The sequence below is a fragment of the Aspergillus pseudotamarii genome (assembly GCF_009193445.1).
Source record: "Aspergillus pseudotamarii strain CBS 117625 unplaced genomic scaffold BDV38scaffold_8, whole genome shotgun sequence".
Taxonomy (NCBI): Eukaryota; Fungi; Ascomycota; class Eurotiomycetes; order Eurotiales; family Aspergillaceae; genus Aspergillus; species Aspergillus pseudotamarii.
Genome location: NW_022475022.1, coordinates 381,552 through 399,611, shown reverse-complemented (window position 1 = coordinate 399,611; position 18,060 = coordinate 381,552). Strand labels below are relative to the sequence as shown.

Here is an 18,060-nt window from a genome sequence, read left to right as displayed (position 1 = left end):
AGGCTTTGACTATTGCTCTAGTGTCCGCAATGGCGGCCCAGGTGGGCCTACACCTGAATGAGCGACTATCCAATAACCATAACCACAGATGGTCGATCCTTCTCGGCATACAATACGAGTGGTGATGTTCCATATCAGCTCATTTTCTCTCCCCACTTGCCTCGATCCCCCGTACGTATTCCCATATCACGTCGTAGGCCAAGAGCCTAAATTCAAATCCTTTGTTTTACCTTCGTGCCGCTCCTTCCTTCTCGTTATTTGGGCCAACCCTCCACTTCCACGGTTCCTGAGGGACTGCAGAGAGACGACCCGCGAGTTTCTTGCATTAAAGGAACAACAACACAACATGTTCATGACTTGGTCCATGAAGCCAGATCCGGTCTCCCCACGATCTGACTCGTCGAGTACATCGTCGGTCAAAGAGCTCAGACCTAGAGTCCGAACCCGCAACGGCTGCAATACCTGCCGCAGGAGGCGGGTGAAATGCGATGGTACGTGCAATCCCGTTCTACCATTTTTGGTCCGGCTCGGTCTCCGAAATTCCAGGTTCAGTTTAGAGCTGTCGTATCTATCCAATATGGGATAAAAGGTTAGAGGCTTATCCACTATCGATATAGAGAGTCGTCCAGCCTGCACACGCTGTCAGCGATCAAAGAACCGCTGTAGCTACGAACTCCAGCTGCAATGGGAGGACGAGATGCGGACAGCTGGGAAGTGCCACGGACGAACAGGCGTTCAATCGAGGAGACATTCCGTGCAGCACCCACCGGCAAACGACGGAGAATTCCAACTATTGACACGGGCCAGACGCAAGGACATGACCCATCGGCAACGCGATATTGGTTCCGTGGCGATCCGCTCTCCACCCAATGCCAATAGCCCACTACCGGCCACGCCGAGCAGCCGAGTCGCCTATTACACTCACTACGAGAACTGGAAGAGCGCCACGACTATTTCGCGTCCAGTGCCCCTGCTACCATGGAGTCTCGGCGTGCCAGACGTGGACGATGTGTGTTTGTCGTTCTACAATTCTGTAATGTGCGCTGTTGGGGTGACCGTCGATGATGAGCGCTTCAACCCCCTTCGCAGCACGGTGATGCGTCTCGTGTTTCGGACCGAGACAGCTTATTATGCCGTTCTTATGGCCAGTGCACATTATCTGCGATCGGTAGAGAGTAGGTTCGAATTAATGGAAATCCAAATCCGCTCGAGGGTCCTTAGAGGCTTGCGGCGAGCCTTGATGAAAGAGGATTTGGATTGGGAGGATTTGTTGGTGCCGACGATCTTTCTGTGCTCTTCTGCGGTATGTGAAGGCTCCACAATATACTAGAATGCCCTGACAGCGATAGCATTCATGATTCGGTAAGAGGATTGCGACTAATGTTGAAATTAGATCTCTAATAGCTGCGACGGCTCCTGGGTAAAGCATCTCGCCTGTTTCCAGTTGATCGTGAGGGAGATGGCCCATGGCCACAGAAACGCTCCTCCGGTACCACAGTTCTTCATCAGCTACTTCTCCGCGCATCTTGTCCTAGCCAAATCGCTGTTCTCGATTGATGACATACTGCCTGTCGGTGAAATACCAACCAGTCCGTCTAACCCCAACTGGACCAACACAGACAAGGTATCCTGGACTACTACCAAGGATCTCGTCAAGGTGATGCCAGCGGACACATTCCATGAAATTGACGTGTGGAATGGCCTCAGCAGCCACATGCTGCTGCTCATTAACGAAATTCTGAGTCTTAAGCATGATGCTCAAGCACTCCGCCACCAATCCTCAGACCCGTCCACTCCCCAGCTAGCAGTGCAGCAGAAACATGCAGAAATCAGGGATAAGATCACAACTTTGGAAACAAGTCTAGCTACAACAACACAAATAATCCCGGTTTCCTTATATAAAAACCGCAGCTCTGCCGAATATGGACATGGATTTCGCTTACTGAAAAGCACAAGCGAGGCCTATCGTCTGGCAGCCTATCTTCTCCTATCAGAGGCTGTTAGTCCTCACTTCCTCGGGTATACCCCAGCTCCTACCCAGAGTCTTGAAGAACTGAGGGATACGGCTCAGAGGGCACAATATGTAGACCGCATCTTTCACCTGGCGAATTACGTGGTATCATCGGTGGATCATCTCCCCATCTCCTGGCCCCTATGGCCCCTGTTCATTGCCTCTTGTTGCTGCTCACGGGTCGAAGAGAGTAGAGCGCTACAAATATTTCGTACCGCCAGAGACAAGGCCCCATATGAGAATATTCCGCGAGCTCAGACATTAGTGGAGCTACTCTGGGAGCGCAGGGATATGCAGACGGAGTCAGACAACAGTTTACGAGTCGGTCGTTTCGAATGGGAATCTGCGATGGAATCTCTTGGCTGGCAGACGAGCTTTGCTTAATCGTACTATATTGTTCCGTCTATTACGCTAGCTATATATATATACCCTTGATGAATTACGTTTATCCAAATCATCCACCCCACCTTACCATTATTTATATACACTAAGTCAAGTAGAGTCACAGAAGAGAAGATGATACCCTACAAACAAAATCGAAAATTCTGGTTCTGCCAATCCGACACATCACCCACTTCCCTCCTCGCAGTCGAGTCTTCCGAGCCCTCCGCATCCGGAGTCTCGGGCTCAATAACACGGCCCTGCTTCCGATCCCTTCTTTTATTCTCCCAAACCATGTAAATACGTAGCAAAGCCACATCAAGAACAGCAATACAAAAACAAGCCAAAATGGCGGCAAAGGCAGACTAATTCTATCTGTCAGCATACACCCACTAACCCTAACCAGCTTAAAAGAAAAGGAGGAAGGAAGAGAAAGAGAGAGAAAACTCACGTAGTAATGCGGCGCCTGATTCTTCTTAAAAAGCTGCGGACCCGCAATATTCCCGACACAATACCCAATAAACAAGATCGCAGTGACGGTCGTCTTCTTCGTGAAGCCTGCGAAGTTACTCGAGACTAGACTAAGGCTGAGGGGGAATCCGGCACCAAACACAGTGACCAGCCAGACGCCTACGAGACGGCCCCATTTCTTCTCGACTGGAAGTTGACGCATGAGGAGAATTCCAATTAGGCTGATCAGTAAGGTAATGATCATCCAGTAGCAGCGGAGTCCGCGGAAGCGGTTGCAGGTGAGGGCGCTGAGGAGGAGGAAGACCAGGGCTACTGCTGCCATAGGGATGGTGTAGAGAAGGGTGTTGAAGGTATCGAAGCCAAACGAGGCGATTACTAGACTTGAGAACTGGGGTACATTTATTTAGTAATGGTTTCAGTCAGCTGGTCTGGGTGGGTGCTTACGTTGGTGATTCCGCCGTTGGGGAGGGAAACTAAAAAGTTGTAGGTGAAGAGGAACCAGGTTTTGGGGTCGATGAGGGCTTCGATAAATTGGTCTTTCTTCCATTCGCGGCTTTGGTAGGTTTGTTGGCAGGCTTGGGCGCGACGGTAGGCTGGGCCGCGTTGCGAGGGGGAGAGGAATTTGGCATTCAATGGAGAGTCGGGTAGGACGAAGAATTGGAAGATCGACCAGACGAGGGTAATGATGCCGAAGATTATGAATACCCACTGGTACACTGGTTAGTCTGATGGCTTCTTTTGGTAGGGTGGTATTGGGAGCTTGTTGTATATACCTGCCATGGACCCAGGCGGTTGTGAACGTGGCCGATTGCATAGGAGAGAACTCCTCCGAAGATAGACGCAACGCCGTTGCCAGCGAACCAGATGCAGCTTCTTAGAGCATGCTCGGAGGGTGTGTACCACATGCCTACCACGATAGTGAAACCCGGGCTGATGGCACTTTCAAAAACGCCAAGTAAGACACGCAGCGTTGTTATACCTGCGAAGCTGGAGGCGGCCGCATGGCATGTCAGGATGATCGCCCAAATGATCCTGGAGGAGTTAGGTGCTGCTGCCTGATGAGATGGTATGCACTGGGCTCACATCATGATTGAGAGATATTTCCCAATGGGAAACTTGACAAATCCTATGGATACAGGATAGGATGCCACCATGTAGCCGAAGTAGAACGCACTGGAGGCCCATGAGTACTGGTCGGTGTTCATGTGCTATATGAATCACTACAGTCAGACTGTGATGCTTGTAGAATGCCAAAGAAGGTGTAACACCAGCGTACCGTTCCAGACAACAGCCCAAGGATGGAGGTATACGACATCGCGGTCTTGTCCAGATACTGTAGCAGGTACGAGACAAACATCAGAGGAAGTAGACTAAATGATGTTAGTCCATGTTACCTGTCTTTGGGCACTTCAAGTTCACGGTGGCAAAGTGCTATGTATATACCAGAGGTCAATGCGACGTATGATCGCCTTTTCTTCCATCATCGTCAGCGGTTGATGTTCATCAACTCTCTCATTAGGGCCCTTAGGCTCCGACCCGGGAGAACTGCTGTAGTCCGACATAGCCATATTATCAGTCCAGCTGACCAAACAAAAGACTCGCTACAATACCCTCTCTCACACAGGGAAGCAAAGCAAGGACAGAAAATGAATCTTATCGGGAGCCATGAGTTTCTTAAAGACCCCGCCACCCGGACGGAACGACCTCTCTTGCAGTCTAGCTGCACCGACTAACACCGTATAAATTAACCTCCAGCTAGGCCTACATGGAAGGTATCTTGTTTCTCTAGATGCATCACCACCCTGTTAGTGGCTCTTAGCTGCATGTAAGCGTAATACTGTCACGTCTTAAGCCATCCTTCGAAACTCCAACCCGTGTGGCTAAACCCGATCAGGTAATGAAAGGGCTCGCTTCGACCTGACCGAAAAGGTGATAGCGTCGGATGAAGTATTTGATGCATGTCTTTGGCTGCACGCAAGAACACTACAGTCCCACCTTGAATCGAACCACATCGTAAATGAAAATGATCAATGTTCTTTCCCCTACAGGCCATAGCCATGCAAATGTGGGTCAGCATGGTAGTTATTTAATGAATCCTTCGGCTCCGTCCACATAAACAACCGAGCAGGGGATACTCAGACCACCATCCGATCATATTGCTGGCTCCCGAGTTTGTTTGCCACGAGAGAAGCATGCACAGGATGCTCACAGACGACAGATTTCATCGGGTCGATGCTGACCTGCTCATACCAGGAAAAGGGGATCCGATCCCCCACGGCGCCGTGATATGGCAATCCAAAACCATTCGGTACGCTGGACCCCAATCAGGGGTCCCTGCAGAGTTTCAAGGGGCCACAACCACCCATGTTCCTGTCGTAATGCCAGGGATGTGGGATTGCCACATCCACTTCCTGGGCGCCACAGCAGCAACGATGAATGCAATCGTCGACACGTCACAGGCTCTGGCAGGTGCTCGGAGCGTGCCGGACCTGCACGCCACCGTTATGGCCGGGTTCACCTCAGTGCGTGAGGTCGGGGGCTATGGGTGTGACCTTGCAAAGGTCGTAGCAGAGGGCCGAATCCGTGGGCCGAATATTTACTCAAGTCATTCTGCCATAAGCATGACTGCGGGACACGGTGATGTTCACGGCGTCCATAGGGACTCGCTGCTTGACCTGTGCGCCCATGGCCTACCATTGACAATTGCTGACGGTGTACCTGAATGCCTGCTCGCTGTGCGAAAGCAGTTGCGCCGGGGTGCAAAAGTCATAAAGGTCTGTGCTAGTGGAGGCGTCGTGAGCGCTATCGATGACCCGCACCACCAGGAGTTCTCCTTCGAGGAGCTGAAAGCAATCGTTGACGAAGCGGCGCGGGCACGCCGGGTCGTCGCTGCTCACTGTCATGGTAAAGCGGGGATTATGAATGCATTGCACGCCGGCTGTCGCACGATCGAGCATGGCAGCTTCCTCGATGAAGAGGCTGTTGAGCTGATGAAGGAGAAAGGTGCGATTCTAGTAGCCACCCGCAGTGTCATTGAGAGTGGACTAGCAATGAAAGATCTTTTCACCCCGTCATCCTATCAGAAGCTCCTCGAAGTCGCTGATGCACACAAACAAGCGTACGAACTTGCTGTTTCAAGAGGTGTCACCATAGCCCTTGGTACCGATCAGTTTATCAGCTCAGATAATCCGATCATAGGCTACGGTCGCAATGGCCATGAAGTGAGGTATGCGGTAGATGCCGGCTTAACCCCTCTCGCGGCCATTGAAGCTGCCACGGCGAATGGGCCGCTTACTCTAGGTTACCAAGCGCCACCGAGCGGTCAGCTGAAGGAAGGGTTTGACGCAGACATCATTGCAGTGAGAGAGAATCCACTGGGAAATATTGCAGTTCTGTCTAACTCAAAGAATATCACGCATGTCTGGAATGGTGGAAAGCTGATAAAATCGTAAGATCAGAACCTGAAGCAGTTGTGATAATCTTTCAAACACGATCTCAAAAGCCAATTTGTAAATATATAATAAGTCAACTCATTTGGCGTTGCATTCATGAAATCTCGATTTCTAGGCCAACTGAAACGTGCTTTTCAAACACGCCTAATAACCATCCCACGATGTTTACCAATGCCAAATTCAAATATAAGATTTCTAAGCTGTCATCGATAAAACACATACTGCCAAACATTAAGCTACCTCGTACCAGAGTATAAGGACAAACGAAAAGCGCAGGGGACACTAGGGCCACTTATTATGTGCAGATCTGTGCAAGTGAAACATCTTCCATAAGCAACCACTTGATCTGCGTACTCCACGTTTGCGCAAACTTGGTTACAAATAGGAGAGGCGCTCAGAGAGCCCAATGCGGGAGTAGCAGGGCTATTGTTCGCCTACCAAACCCCCTACGAAGAGGGCGTTGCCATTGAAAATGGCTAATTTCGTGCTGCGGATCTGAGGTAAAAAAAACCAAAGCGCCTCAGATCACGGAATGCTAGACGGTTGAATAAGGCAACTGACGCCTCAGGCAGCGATATTGCGGTTGAGATGATTATGTAATTTTCCAAGCATCCCAACCCCCAAGCTTCACTTCGCTCGGTTTAATCAACTCCATCCCCCTGTTCCCGCTCTCACATATCTATGTATTGCGTCAATCTACACTGATTCCCGGTGAAGAATCCTTAAGAACCTCTTTACATCTTCTGTAACTCTGCTTTTAGTCGTAGAATTCACGTCAACATCGTCAGTTTTATGTTTCACCCTTGTTCTGGATAGATGTTTTCTTGGCTTCCGCGGTCTTTACCTCGACTCCCGCTTGGGCGAACATGGAAGCCCCTCAACTTCTCTAATGCGAATTTCGGCCGTATCTCTCCAAGTCAAACAATTGAAGAGGAAGCCCTACCCGATTATATTCCCGCACGCTACTATCCTACTCGAATCGGCGAAGTAATCAAGGACCGATATCAAGTCATCGGAAAATTGGGATATGGAGCCACCTCAACTGTATGGCTTGCGCGAGATATGAAGTAAGGGCCCCATAGCAGCAGTCTACATACACCTGCTTATGCAGGATAATAACAGTTGCCGCTCTTATGTGACTCTCAAAATATTTATCAAGGCTGCTTCCATGGGGCGACAGCTGGATGATGAGCTCAAGATGTATCAACGGATTGACAGAGCCTCAAAGCATCCAGGTCGCAACGCGATCAGGCCTCTGCTCGACTCTTTTCATATTGACGGCCCCGAAGACAAGCATCATTGTCTTGTTCATCCCCCATTATTTGAGAGTGTCTGGGACTTCCTCCATCGTAACCCCGTTCAGAGGTTGCCTAAACCAGTTCTAGCCTTTACGCTTCGACAGGTGTTTCTAGCGCTAGACTATCTGCATACAGAGTGCCAGGTTATCCATACTGGTATACAACAACCGGATTCCTTTATTCTTGTTGTGTACTAACTTGGATTAGACATCAAGGCGAATAACATCATGTTTGAACTCGCTGACAATTCAGTCTTCATCAAGTTTGAAGAGGACGAACTCCAAGATCCTTCTCCAAGAAAGGAGCTAGATGGAAGAGCAATCTTCCTCTCCCGAGAGCTCGAAATGATTCCGGGAAAACTAGGCGCCCCCGTTCTATGTGACTTTGGCTCGGCTATGTTGGGTGATATAGAACATTTAGAAGATGTCCAGCCTGATATCTACCGAGCGCCAGAGGTAATTTTGGAAGTTCCATGGTCTTACAGTATTGACATTTGGAATGTAGGGTGCATGGTAAGAGAACAAACAGCCTAATGGTATTGACGGACCCCTCTAATCTCGTCACAGATCTGGAACATCTTCGAAGGTGGCTCTTTATTCACAGGCCATGATCCTGAATTCCAGACATACCGGAGTAGAGCGCATCTTGCTGAGATGATAAATCTCCTTGGCCCTCCTCCACCCAGTCTTCTTGCCCGGGGCAAGCAAAGCCAAAAGTTCTTCTCCGGATCGGGTGAATTTCGTGAGGCAACTTTATTACAAGATCTTACTCCGCTCGAACAGAGGGAAACAACCCTTGAAGGCGAGGATAAGGAGAGCTTTCTACGTATGATGCGAAGGATATTGCAGTGGGAGCCAGAGAAGCGTAGCTCTGCGAAAGAGCTTGCGGAGGACGAATGGATTCGCAAGCAAATCGGTCTATAAATTAATTCTCAACGCGTTTCAAACTCCTACAAAGTCCCCAGAAGGAAGGAGATGGCGACACCGGACATGTCGACAAGCTAGGTAGCTTTAACACCTCCAGCTTTGCGATTCATTGATCGCTGACAGCCATCCCTACAACAAAAGGGACTGTCCCTCGTATTGTATTCAAAACTATCAACTCCGATTTAGATAAATCGCCCTTTACACGCGCAAGACATTGCTTGTTTAATTTGGGCCTGCATTTAGATCTCAGTGTATGGCGGCAGCGAGATGCGCTGCACACTACGTGCCGTGACCAGGAAGTTGTTTGGAAACTTAGAAACGATATTTAACTGGACTTGGGATAAGGATTTGTGCTACCTTTGCCATATTGGCGGAAAGACTAGTAGATCATGCGTCAAAGCTTAAGGCTACTGAAGGGCTATAGAACCCAAAGTACTATTAATATATCGTGGTTGATCACTCCGTACGGTCAAGGTACTATCAAGGTTCTAGCATATGGAGTTTGGTGTCTATTCTATACTTGGCATTAGCAATGGCTGGTAGATGTCTTCCTCTGCTGACTACATGACTTCTTGCCTGGGTGCGTATGGCTCGAGAGCTCAAGCACGTAGTTGACGCATTACATGTGTCCTTTGTAAGGGATTCTAGCGTAGTACATTAGCATTCAGATATCACGACGGTATAGCGTTTTATCTTTACCGCTCATTGAATGATTTATAGTGATGTCGTCTTGAGGCAAGCCACTCACCATGCCTGGATGCCAATGCCCTGTCACACGACCTGGCGACGCAACGTCCAACTTAGTTTTCACTGGCCCAACGAACAGCATCATAATGACCAGTGTGTATTTTGTACGCTTTCTCCTAAACATTTGCGTGGGATTTAGTTAGGGTGAATGAGTCCTTAGAGGAGCGGGTGTAATAATAATAATCGCTAAGAGATTCGTTCATTCCTTGGACCCAAATATGCAAATGGTGAAGATGCACCGACTCCTTCACTCTATGCCACCATCGTCTCCTTGTCTCCTCCCTCTTTTCCCCCTTCTAACTCTTCGACCCGATCCTCTCTTTTCGCCTCTTGCAGTCTCGCTTATCAAAAGTCTAGGAGCGGTCGAATGCTACACATCGCCTTTTTGTTCCTTGTGTGATCATCAAGATATATTGGCCCTTGTCACGCTTGTAATGCAGTCTTGCTCATCGTCACCTATAGGAGGTCCACAGAGGAAAGGTCATTGGCATGTTATATAACAGGTTCACCGTGATGATTTTAAATGCTTGCTATAAGCATCGATGTGAAGGTTATACTATTGGATAATATCACTATCGAGGAGGTTCTATAGTACATACTGTCTTAAACTTATTTCCCCCACTCTCGCGCGAAAGTATCTCATCCAATTACCAAAAAAATGATATCCCCGTTGAAAAGGGAGGAGGCTTGGGCGTGGGTTTGAAACCCCACGGCTTCTTTTTATGTCGACGGCTGGGCTCTGCATCGTGTTCACCTTGAAGCGTCGTTTGCTTATGGGCCGGGAAGACGAAAATTCTGTTAACGCTCTGCTCTTGAGTTTCCTGCGTCGGGTTGCTGCTCTGACTTGCCAGTCAAGGTCTCATTGGACGTATAACCGAGGCGTTTTCTGATTGTCCTTTGGGAGGCCGTCTCACAAGGAATATAATGATGGTGCATTACGCACTATCAAAGATAGCATCTACGATCATCTTATCGAGGTCAAGAAAAGGTGCCATTTCTGTAGGTGCCTAGAGGCCTTAGGCAACCACATGATCCCTGCACAATGAAATTAAGTCTCGCATGGAAAGTAACGATGGTGTACCCACTTGTATGGACATCAACCAACCTTCAAGTCAGGACCCCTTCTGTAGTAGGGCTATGTAGGCTCAATGTCAGTGTGGTACAATCGTTGTATTATATTGGCGGCATGACTTGATGAATACTGAATACATCCTTCTGAATCCAGTTTAGTGCGGGCATGCCTGCGTAGGTAGTTATGTGAAATGTCCAGTCACCCAGATAGGTAGACAGGGAAACATAATAGCTAAGGTACAAGATATGCGATAACAAATATCTTGGAAGGGTTATCCATGTTATATGGGAGAATAGTATATACAGCTTATTCTCATCCCCATCATGGAGCAGAAGAATAGGAGTATCCGAGTAGAGCAAAGATGCAATCTGGGAAGGCCCGGAAAGGGACCGTCTCGTCTCTACTGCTCGCCAAGGTCTACATGCTCGGAATTTATGATACGAAGTGGAGTAAGCTCTTGAAATATGATCACTCTGACCCCAAAACAGCCGCCTATGCATCCGTAGCTTCTGTAGTGTATTATAGTTTTCAAATGATATTGGCGGTAGTAAGCACTCCCCTATAGGAAAGGCCAGAGGCTCGGTATAACATATGACGAGCTGGTATTGCATCCATTCAAACAAAGACCCAGTCCAAGGTCTACTTACAGATGACCAATATAGACATATTGGCCTAAAATTCTATCGTCATTAGGCAACGTGCAGTTGGGCTTACCTCATGGGGCGGAAAGACAGTTCTGTCTATCGTAGTGGGTCCATCAACGGGGATTGAATATTATGCGAGAATTCTGGGGAGCTAGCACAGAGCGCTATGTGTCTGTGAGCATTGAAATAATTATATCAAGCATTTCGGAACGGGAGATGTACATACTGATGTAATGGAGAAGAGGTACGTTGGATCGTTTGTCCAAGAAACTCTGCGCAAGATTTCCATCAGGGCCACTTTCATCTGGATAAGAGCGAAGCTGCTCCCCGGACATCGGCGTGAATATGCGTTAAATGGAATAAAATACCCCTTAGCCTGAGACAGACGGAAGAGGTTGTTGACGGAGTCAATATATGAGCCCCAACGCAAAGGCTGAAACTCGTTCGACAATGCCCCCAGAACTCCGGATTCGTGTGTACCCCATACGAATTCCATCCTACCCAAGTCCCCTTTGGAATAATGATTTGGCTGTCTAACTCGAATGCCTCTAGTGTGATACGGTTGATTAGCTGGCTGATCGGCGGATACAAACGAAGGACCTCGTAAATAACAGCGGTTAAGTACGGTAGCTCATCGATCTCACGAACGGTATAGTCTATTGGAAGGAAGGAGACTTAAAATTAGATAGAATAACTTTCGGGAGAGATAATGACAGATGGTAACATTGAGTACGATAATAGGTCCACTGAACCCAGTGTTCTGGCCTGGTATGTGGGCCTGGAGTCCGTGGATTGGCACCTCACATATGTCGTTGTTGACGTTGACACTGTAACTATGCTACTATTACCACAGTACAGTACCGGACCGAAGAGCCCTTGCATCACTGTGAGCCCGCTGCATTAGGCACTTGTATTTTTTCTAACGTGGTTGCTCTGTAAACATAGTTAGAGGAGCTGACATGCTTCCTCCCAGGCAGCAATTTCCGAGACTGCCGCATGCGGGAAGGGATGATCGTGGTAAGAGGACCTGTTCGTGGACATTTTTACCGTTAGTACTGCAGTTTCTTGCTTTTTATTATCCTTAACCGGGGTGGTAGGACCCACTTTCGTGGCATGCTCTCTTCAATCTTTTCCTTCACCCGCAGTAACCGTTCTCTGAAGAGGCTACCTCTGTTGAGGTGGGGGTAAGGGATGTTTGATGGCGGATCGATGCCCAGGAATTTGCACAACGGCTCCCATCCCTGATGCGATTCGAATACCAGCAATTGGTCCTTTGGGACCACCCGACGCACATTGGTAATATGCTCCTTATAATGCTCAAGCATGGCGGTCTTATCTGAGTAGAGCTTTAGCTCTCCTTCCTTAACAACCGTCCGTGCCATTTTCCGTGAAGCCAGCATTTTCTCTGGCCATGCAGACCCGTCATTCATAGGCCAGTCATGGATTGTCTTTCCAACAGAGTTATACCAGGATTCTGGATCCCTCACTGTCAGGATTACCTTGGCATCTGGATACTTCTTCAGTAGAGTTTCCCAGAAAGCCGCAGCAGGCCAGTCCACGGCCGCGTCATATCCGCGGAAGATGTGATCCCAGTCTGCGCCAGAACTCGACTTATACGCTTCCGTGAATAACACTGGATCTTGGGTCTCATCAAGAAGCATCTTTTCCATATGATGGCAGGAGTACCTGGATTTCTTCCGGTTAACCTTCTAGTGTAAAATGTAGCGACATCACTCTGCGCCCCCTGCGTTCGCGTTGTTTGTTGGTGTAGCCACGTACCCGAGTATATCAAGAGCCCTACAGAGACTCAGCGTCCCAGTGCGGCCGTAGCCTGCTCCAATGATCTTCAGTGGTGCCATATTGCTAAGCTGTTGTGTCTTCTTACTTCGTCACTGCCATTTCTGTCACACAGAGGCTGGAATTCAGTACTATTAATATAGCCCCGAGAGCCGGGAGCTACGCAGTTCTGATGCTTCGTGTTCGGAGTAGTTTATTCGATGATTCCTACATCCGCTTTCGCCAGACGTGTTTCTTCTGCATGCGGTTGTAGACATTCTACACTTCTGTTACATTGCTCTGAATCCTTGACTACTTGACATAAAGTGCTATGCGCTTTTGCCTAGGAGCACTACTTTATAGGGAAGCGCTGCTGCAGATCATGTATAGAACACCGTATTTACTGGATTACACGGCATAGATGTGGATACTCTAAATACCACACTATCTATGGGTAGGGCATCTGCATTGGGCAGGCTTGCTCCGGGCCCGCCGGATTGGGGAGTGCGACATCTGATGATAGATCTATGGCAGAGTTCAAAGTAGTGCGAAAGGTCTGTCGGTGTTGCATCTATTCCGTACGAGCCAGTTTTCATAACTTGACCAGTAGAGACTGGGGGGTAGGCTTGACAAGCACTGCAAATGACGCCGGCTCTTGTCTACTTGTATACGACACTTTAAGTGCAGGAGGGCCCAACCAACTACCAAAACCTTTCCAGGCTGATGAAAATATCTGGAATAATTAGCAAGGAATAAATAATCAACACGGAGATGTCCAATGCGAGAATATAAGAGGTATTATCTGCGTTCGTGGTGATACCTCTGCAGTTCAAATGACATAACGCAATCATACTAAGAGGAACCAACATTCTTTGGAAGATACCAAGATATCTATCCAATAAAGTAGATATATATATCTTGACCCTAATGTTGATGAGAATTCATAATCGAAGCGGTCTTGAAATCAGTGGGAGCCGCGCTGTGAGCAATGTAAAACGGCATGTGGGTTTCATTCCTTCTGTTCCTCTACACTCTCAGGCAAGCAAGTATTCCAGTCGTTCAATTACTATCAGCATATTTCACAGTGCATTCTACGTTCTGTTCTGCCTTTGTGTAGGGGGTAGCGACATTTTGTTGTCAACTTGGGCGGGTCAGATTGAAGAATCGCAAATCAGCAGCCTGGCCGACCATATAGACTAGTCACAGGAGATATAATTTGGGAAAATTGTTCATTTTATGGCAGTGAATCCTGACAATTGCACACTTATAATATCATTGTCCAAAACGCAATAATGTGGACATAGGAATGCCATGCCGGAACGTGGGGAAACTGATTCGTTCTAGAAAATTTCAATGAATAATTCCCTGGCTTCCTTGGGACTCATCTGTTTCACTCTCGATGATTCGAGCCTTTTGATAGCAATATAACGGCGCACGATTTTACTCTCCATAGTCGCTTATAATTCATCTGCATTCGCTTCAAGCAGGTCTAGAGCGACGTCCAGGGTTCGAGGGAGGTAAACTGGCTCCGCATAAGACATATTCACGCCTTCTTGGAGGAGTGATGTATCTGGCCAAGCCAAGGGTTCTTGGCCAATGAGGCCCAGGATACCAGCACTCAAGATGGAGGCCAATGTTAGGTACATATTGGCAGTTGCGTCCACGCATCTGATTTCCCAATGTCCAGGGCTCATCTTGCGAATAGGAACTTCCCGATCTTGGGTACCCCAGGCGACGAGGTCACCGGCTAGGTATGGCTAGACGCGCTCATAGGAGATATCATATGGCAAGCTGAACGCACAGAGTGAACCCAGTCGGTTGAGCATACCAGCGAGGAAGGAACTTTCGCAATGTGGCGGATGAACAGAGATGTGTGTATGCTGGCCAATGGCTTGCCGCCGGCCTGCCACCGGCTTTGGACACACAGTGGCGATATACCCATGTCTACTGAACACTCTTTTCATGCGATCGTGCACCAGCACTAGCTCATCTACCGCCTGCAAGGGTGGAAGTGGGTCGAGAGATATCTCATACTGCCCCCGACGGCCCTCAGTGTGGAATGATTGGATACCGACACCCGCATCTAGAAGTTCATCAATGCACTCTTCCACCTGTGCAAACCATGGTTCACGTAGTCCCCCAATTGCAAACCGACCAAGGCTATTAATATGTGGAATAATACTATTGTCGCCAGAGGTCTTCATGATCTCGAACTCTACCTCGAACCCCACCAGAAGGTTGAGGTCATGACCGTGTGCCGCCTTTCGCATGACCCTTGCTAGTGCACACCGTGGATATAGACCATAATTTGGTCTTCGCTGGTCGGGCATGGTGCGTACTACGCCACACATCACAGTGGCATACCATGCTCCTGAAGCACAGCTTGGTGAGCCAGTGCGCATGCTGCTCCAGTCTGGGACAAGCCATTCTACCCCTGTATGGTCTAGGCCTGTCACAACCGTGTTATTTATTATGAAGGTAAAGGGGATCGGTCCAACCTGGTAAGTTTCTTCTCGACTGCCAACCGTAGGCATCGCTCGATCGGGACCACTCGGCCTCGGAGGATTCCTGAATGATCCTGCCATTGGAATCGAACGAATCTTAGCTCGGTATTTTTCTGCCGAGCCTCTCGAATAACTATTTCTGGACGGACTAGCGACGCGTTCTTAGCGGAAAAGAGCGAACAATGTACATGTGGTTGCTGCATCGTGAAATCCGTGAATTATTGTCAGTTTAGTGGTAAATTACCACATGAATGTCTTCCACAGGCGGCATAATATATAGTCAAGGTAGAACATCGAGAAGTACTTTGGCGTCTCATACATAAAAAGCTGGCATGTAACTGAGAATGACATTTCTCCACCCTATCAATACGTGGATGTACGAATGCGGATAGAGAATGTTAGCTATGCAATTTTGTCACATCTGGGATTTGACTGGTGCGCAAGCGGCATAACGTAAGATTCGCACGTATTTTTAACAAAGTAGAGCAAGGGACAGCCCAAAATAAAATCCTGTCCTGGTCTCCGTAACTTCCTAGCATAAGTCACATTCCACTTAAGATAGATCTTACAGAGTTCTGGCGCTCGAACCTCAGCAGAGCAGTAGTAGGGAATGGTCCATGGTCACTTTGAATATTATTACAGCCGTACCCCAGTTGGTGCATCTTTGTGCTCATTTTTCTGTTTGTCTCGGCCCTACCCCCTAGCAGACTGCTTGTTCAGCTTCACCAACTGAAGCCCAGCATGAAGACGATCGGTATCATCGGCGGCATGGGATGGCCAAGCACAATAACATACTATCGCACCATTAATGAGCTCATAGCCAAGCGGATAGGAGGCAGTGACCTACACAATGCTAAAATTGTTCTGGTGCAAGACGACTTCCACGAACTGAAAAGCTGGGGGGAAAAGCGGCCGATGGGGCAAAGTCGCAGACACGCTTGCTATCCAAATCGATAAGCTCCAATCAGCCGGTGCTGACTTTTTTATTTTGACCTGCAATACGGTCCATTTTGTCGCTCCTCATCTCGGGAGCAGCATGAAATTACCCATGCTGCATATAGCCGATGCAACTGCTCGGAAAATTGTTGACGGCGGTTACAAAACGGTGGGCCTCCTTGGTAGCCGACGTACAATGACTGGCGACCATTATATAAAGCGTCTCGCTTCACAGCACGACTTCAATCTTTTGGTTCCACATGGAAGCGAGCAGGACAAAGTCTGTGACGCAATTATGGGTGAGCTTGTGCAAGGAACTTTCCTTGCAGAGACAAGGGCACAGTTCAAACTTATAGTAGCGGGTTTGGCTAAGCGTGGTGCAGAAGTAATTATTCTTGGATGCACTGAGATTGGCATTCTGGTTCAAGCCGAAGACAGTCCAGTCCCACTAATTGATACTTCCATCGCACGTGCGGAAGCAGCAGTCGATATGGCGCTTGCTGACTAGGTACATTACTTCTGTTTACTTATGTTCATATACCTTTCCAATAGTTACAATTAACGATCGCCAAATGAAGTATTCGAATACGCATAATGCCCTCATTGTTGTCGCACTAATTCCATTTTTCTCCACCAGGATATCCAAGAACCAAAGACCTTCATTGCCTGGATCCTGTGCCTTTGCCTGATGGCGGTTGGTTCCACTGCACATGATCAAAAATGGAGAAATACTGCACGGTCGCTTCCTACTTGGAAAGCCAGCCGTCGACTATACACATCTGCAGTCTGCTGCTACCCTGTCTACTGTCGAGACACTAAAGTATGATAAATCACTTTATTTTCTGTTGGATAGGGGGTTCTGTCTGGCTGCTGATAGGCCTGGTATGATGGTTCTTTCAGCTTAAGCGGTCCTATAATAGACAGTTTCATAGGTTTAGATAGCTTAGATAGTCAAGAATAAGAGCTTTATAATACATACTAAATAGTAGTAGAGGCCTTGCCTAGATAATTGTAGGATCTCTGTGCAATAAAACTAAACCTTGTTGTATAAAATAACAAGTAGTTTACTAAGAATCCAACCTTATTAAGAGAAATTACAATCTTTGCTTTTCCTCAATTTGGACGGTATAGAGCCGATCCAAATGCAGGAGAGCGCAGAACCCGTGAGCTAGATGATAAGCTGCAACCACATTGAGCCCCTTTCGAACGGCTAATGAGACTATGCGCTTGGGTCTACGTGTTGACTGTGCGCAGCGACTCCCCAGCGGCTACCAGTAGCTTCTATTCGATATGCACATGGTAAGAGATGTGGCCATGCACCCTAAACTGTCCGGCGCCGCTGGTAGCACTATCTATACCCTTTCCAACCTGAAGTCTTATTATCCACCCCACTCATAATTTCCAGAAGGCCTGTGTGAAGGCCCAGAAGCGGAATATCTTTGGTTTTGCGAGCAAGCAAGCACAAGACCTACCGTCATCCCTTACGCTTGGGCGCTGGCCTGGCCAGCTTTTATTCCAACAGCCGGAATTTCTAGCCTACGGGGATGGAGCTTGACCCTGAGCCGCTTGAGGACTATGTACATGCCTATATTATGCTGATAATCTTTCAAATATGCAATGAACACGACGAAACACTGCTCTTTGGAGAAAATGGCGCCTATGATCTGTGCGATGGACAATAGGTACTACTAAACGTCACTATCCCGCGGATAAGAGGCGGTGCCCTAACATCGGTCAAGATACTCATTACAACCAACATAGTCTGGCATGCGGTGCATCTAACAACTTGGCTTGTGAGCTCATGGTGTCCCAAACGGGATGCAGAGCTTTCTTACTGTTGCC

General features: G+C 48.2%; 7 protein-coding genes across 7 annotated transcripts; 4 read left to right on the top strand and 3 right to left on the bottom strand.

The window, feature by feature from the left end:
* Positions 1 to 346: 346 nt before the first annotated feature.
* On the top strand, positions 347 to 2,395 carry BDV38DRAFT_279246 (Zn(II)2Cys6 transcription factor; the record flags this gene model as incomplete). Its single annotated transcript, XM_032058967.1, has 3 exons — positions 347 to 491; positions 618 to 1,303; positions 1,394 to 2,395. 3 exons carry the CDS (start codon positions 347 to 349, stop codon positions 2,393 to 2,395), a joined length of 1,833 nt encoding a protein of 610 aa, XP_031917407.1.
* A 130-nt stretch (positions 2,396 to 2,525) lies between these two features.
* BDV38DRAFT_296856 (major facilitator superfamily domain-containing protein) lies at positions 2,526 to 4,629 on the bottom strand. Its single transcript, XM_032063020.1, has 7 exons — positions 4,307 to 4,629; positions 4,140 to 4,233; positions 3,947 to 4,071; positions 3,637 to 3,895; positions 3,308 to 3,571; positions 2,844 to 3,251; positions 2,526 to 2,757 (listed from the first exon to the last, which is right to left on the bottom strand). The coding sequence occupies exons 1-7, from the start codon at positions 4,429 to 4,431 to the stop codon at positions 2,536 to 2,538; spliced, it is 1,497 nt and encodes a 498-aa protein (XP_031917406.1). The 5' UTR covers positions 4,432 to 4,629; the 3' UTR covers positions 2,526 to 2,535.
* A 426-nt stretch (positions 4,630 to 5,055) lies between these two features.
* Positions 5,056 to 6,315, top strand: BDV38DRAFT_296853 (metal-dependent hydrolase family protein; the record flags this gene model as incomplete). The annotated part of the gene is made up of 1 exon (XM_032063019.1): positions 5,056 to 6,315. One exon carries the CDS (start codon positions 5,056 to 5,058, stop codon positions 6,313 to 6,315), a length of 1,260 nt encoding a protein of 419 aa, XP_031917405.1.
* Positions 6,316 to 6,968: 653 nt separating this feature from the next.
* Positions 6,969 to 8,595, top strand: BDV38DRAFT_237708 (kinase-like domain-containing protein). The gene is made up of 4 exons (XM_032053616.1): positions 6,969 to 7,382; positions 7,438 to 7,769; positions 7,821 to 8,125; positions 8,180 to 8,595. The coding sequence occupies exons 1-4, from the start codon at positions 7,132 to 7,134 to the stop codon at positions 8,534 to 8,536; spliced, it is 1,245 nt and encodes a 414-aa protein (XP_031917404.1). The 5' UTR covers positions 6,969 to 7,131; the 3' UTR covers positions 8,537 to 8,595.
* Positions 8,596 to 11,947: 3,352 nt separating this feature from the next.
* On the bottom strand, positions 11,948 to 12,861 carry BDV38DRAFT_279242 (sulfotransferase family protein; the record flags this gene model as incomplete). Its single annotated transcript, XM_032058966.1, has 3 exons — positions 11,948 to 12,029; positions 12,107 to 12,688; positions 12,782 to 12,861. 3 exons carry the CDS (start codon positions 12,859 to 12,861, stop codon positions 11,948 to 11,950), a joined length of 744 nt encoding a protein of 247 aa, XP_031917403.1.
* A 1,374-nt stretch (positions 12,862 to 14,235) lies between these two features.
* Positions 14,236 to 15,485, bottom strand: BDV38DRAFT_268588 (uncharacterized protein; the record flags this gene model as incomplete). Its single annotated transcript, XM_032056804.1, has 3 exons — positions 14,236 to 14,525; positions 14,580 to 15,181; positions 15,277 to 15,485. 3 exons carry the CDS (start codon positions 15,483 to 15,485, stop codon positions 14,236 to 14,238), a joined length of 1,101 nt encoding a protein of 366 aa, XP_031917402.1.
* Positions 15,486 to 16,023: 538 nt separating this feature from the next.
* Positions 16,024 to 16,726, top strand: BDV38DRAFT_268587 (aspartate/glutamate racemase family protein; the record flags this gene model as incomplete). Its single annotated transcript, XM_032056803.1, has 2 exons — positions 16,024 to 16,120; positions 16,179 to 16,726. 2 exons carry the CDS (start codon positions 16,024 to 16,026, stop codon positions 16,724 to 16,726), a joined length of 645 nt encoding a protein of 214 aa, XP_031917401.1.
* Positions 16,727 to 18,060: the final 1,334 nt, after the last annotated feature.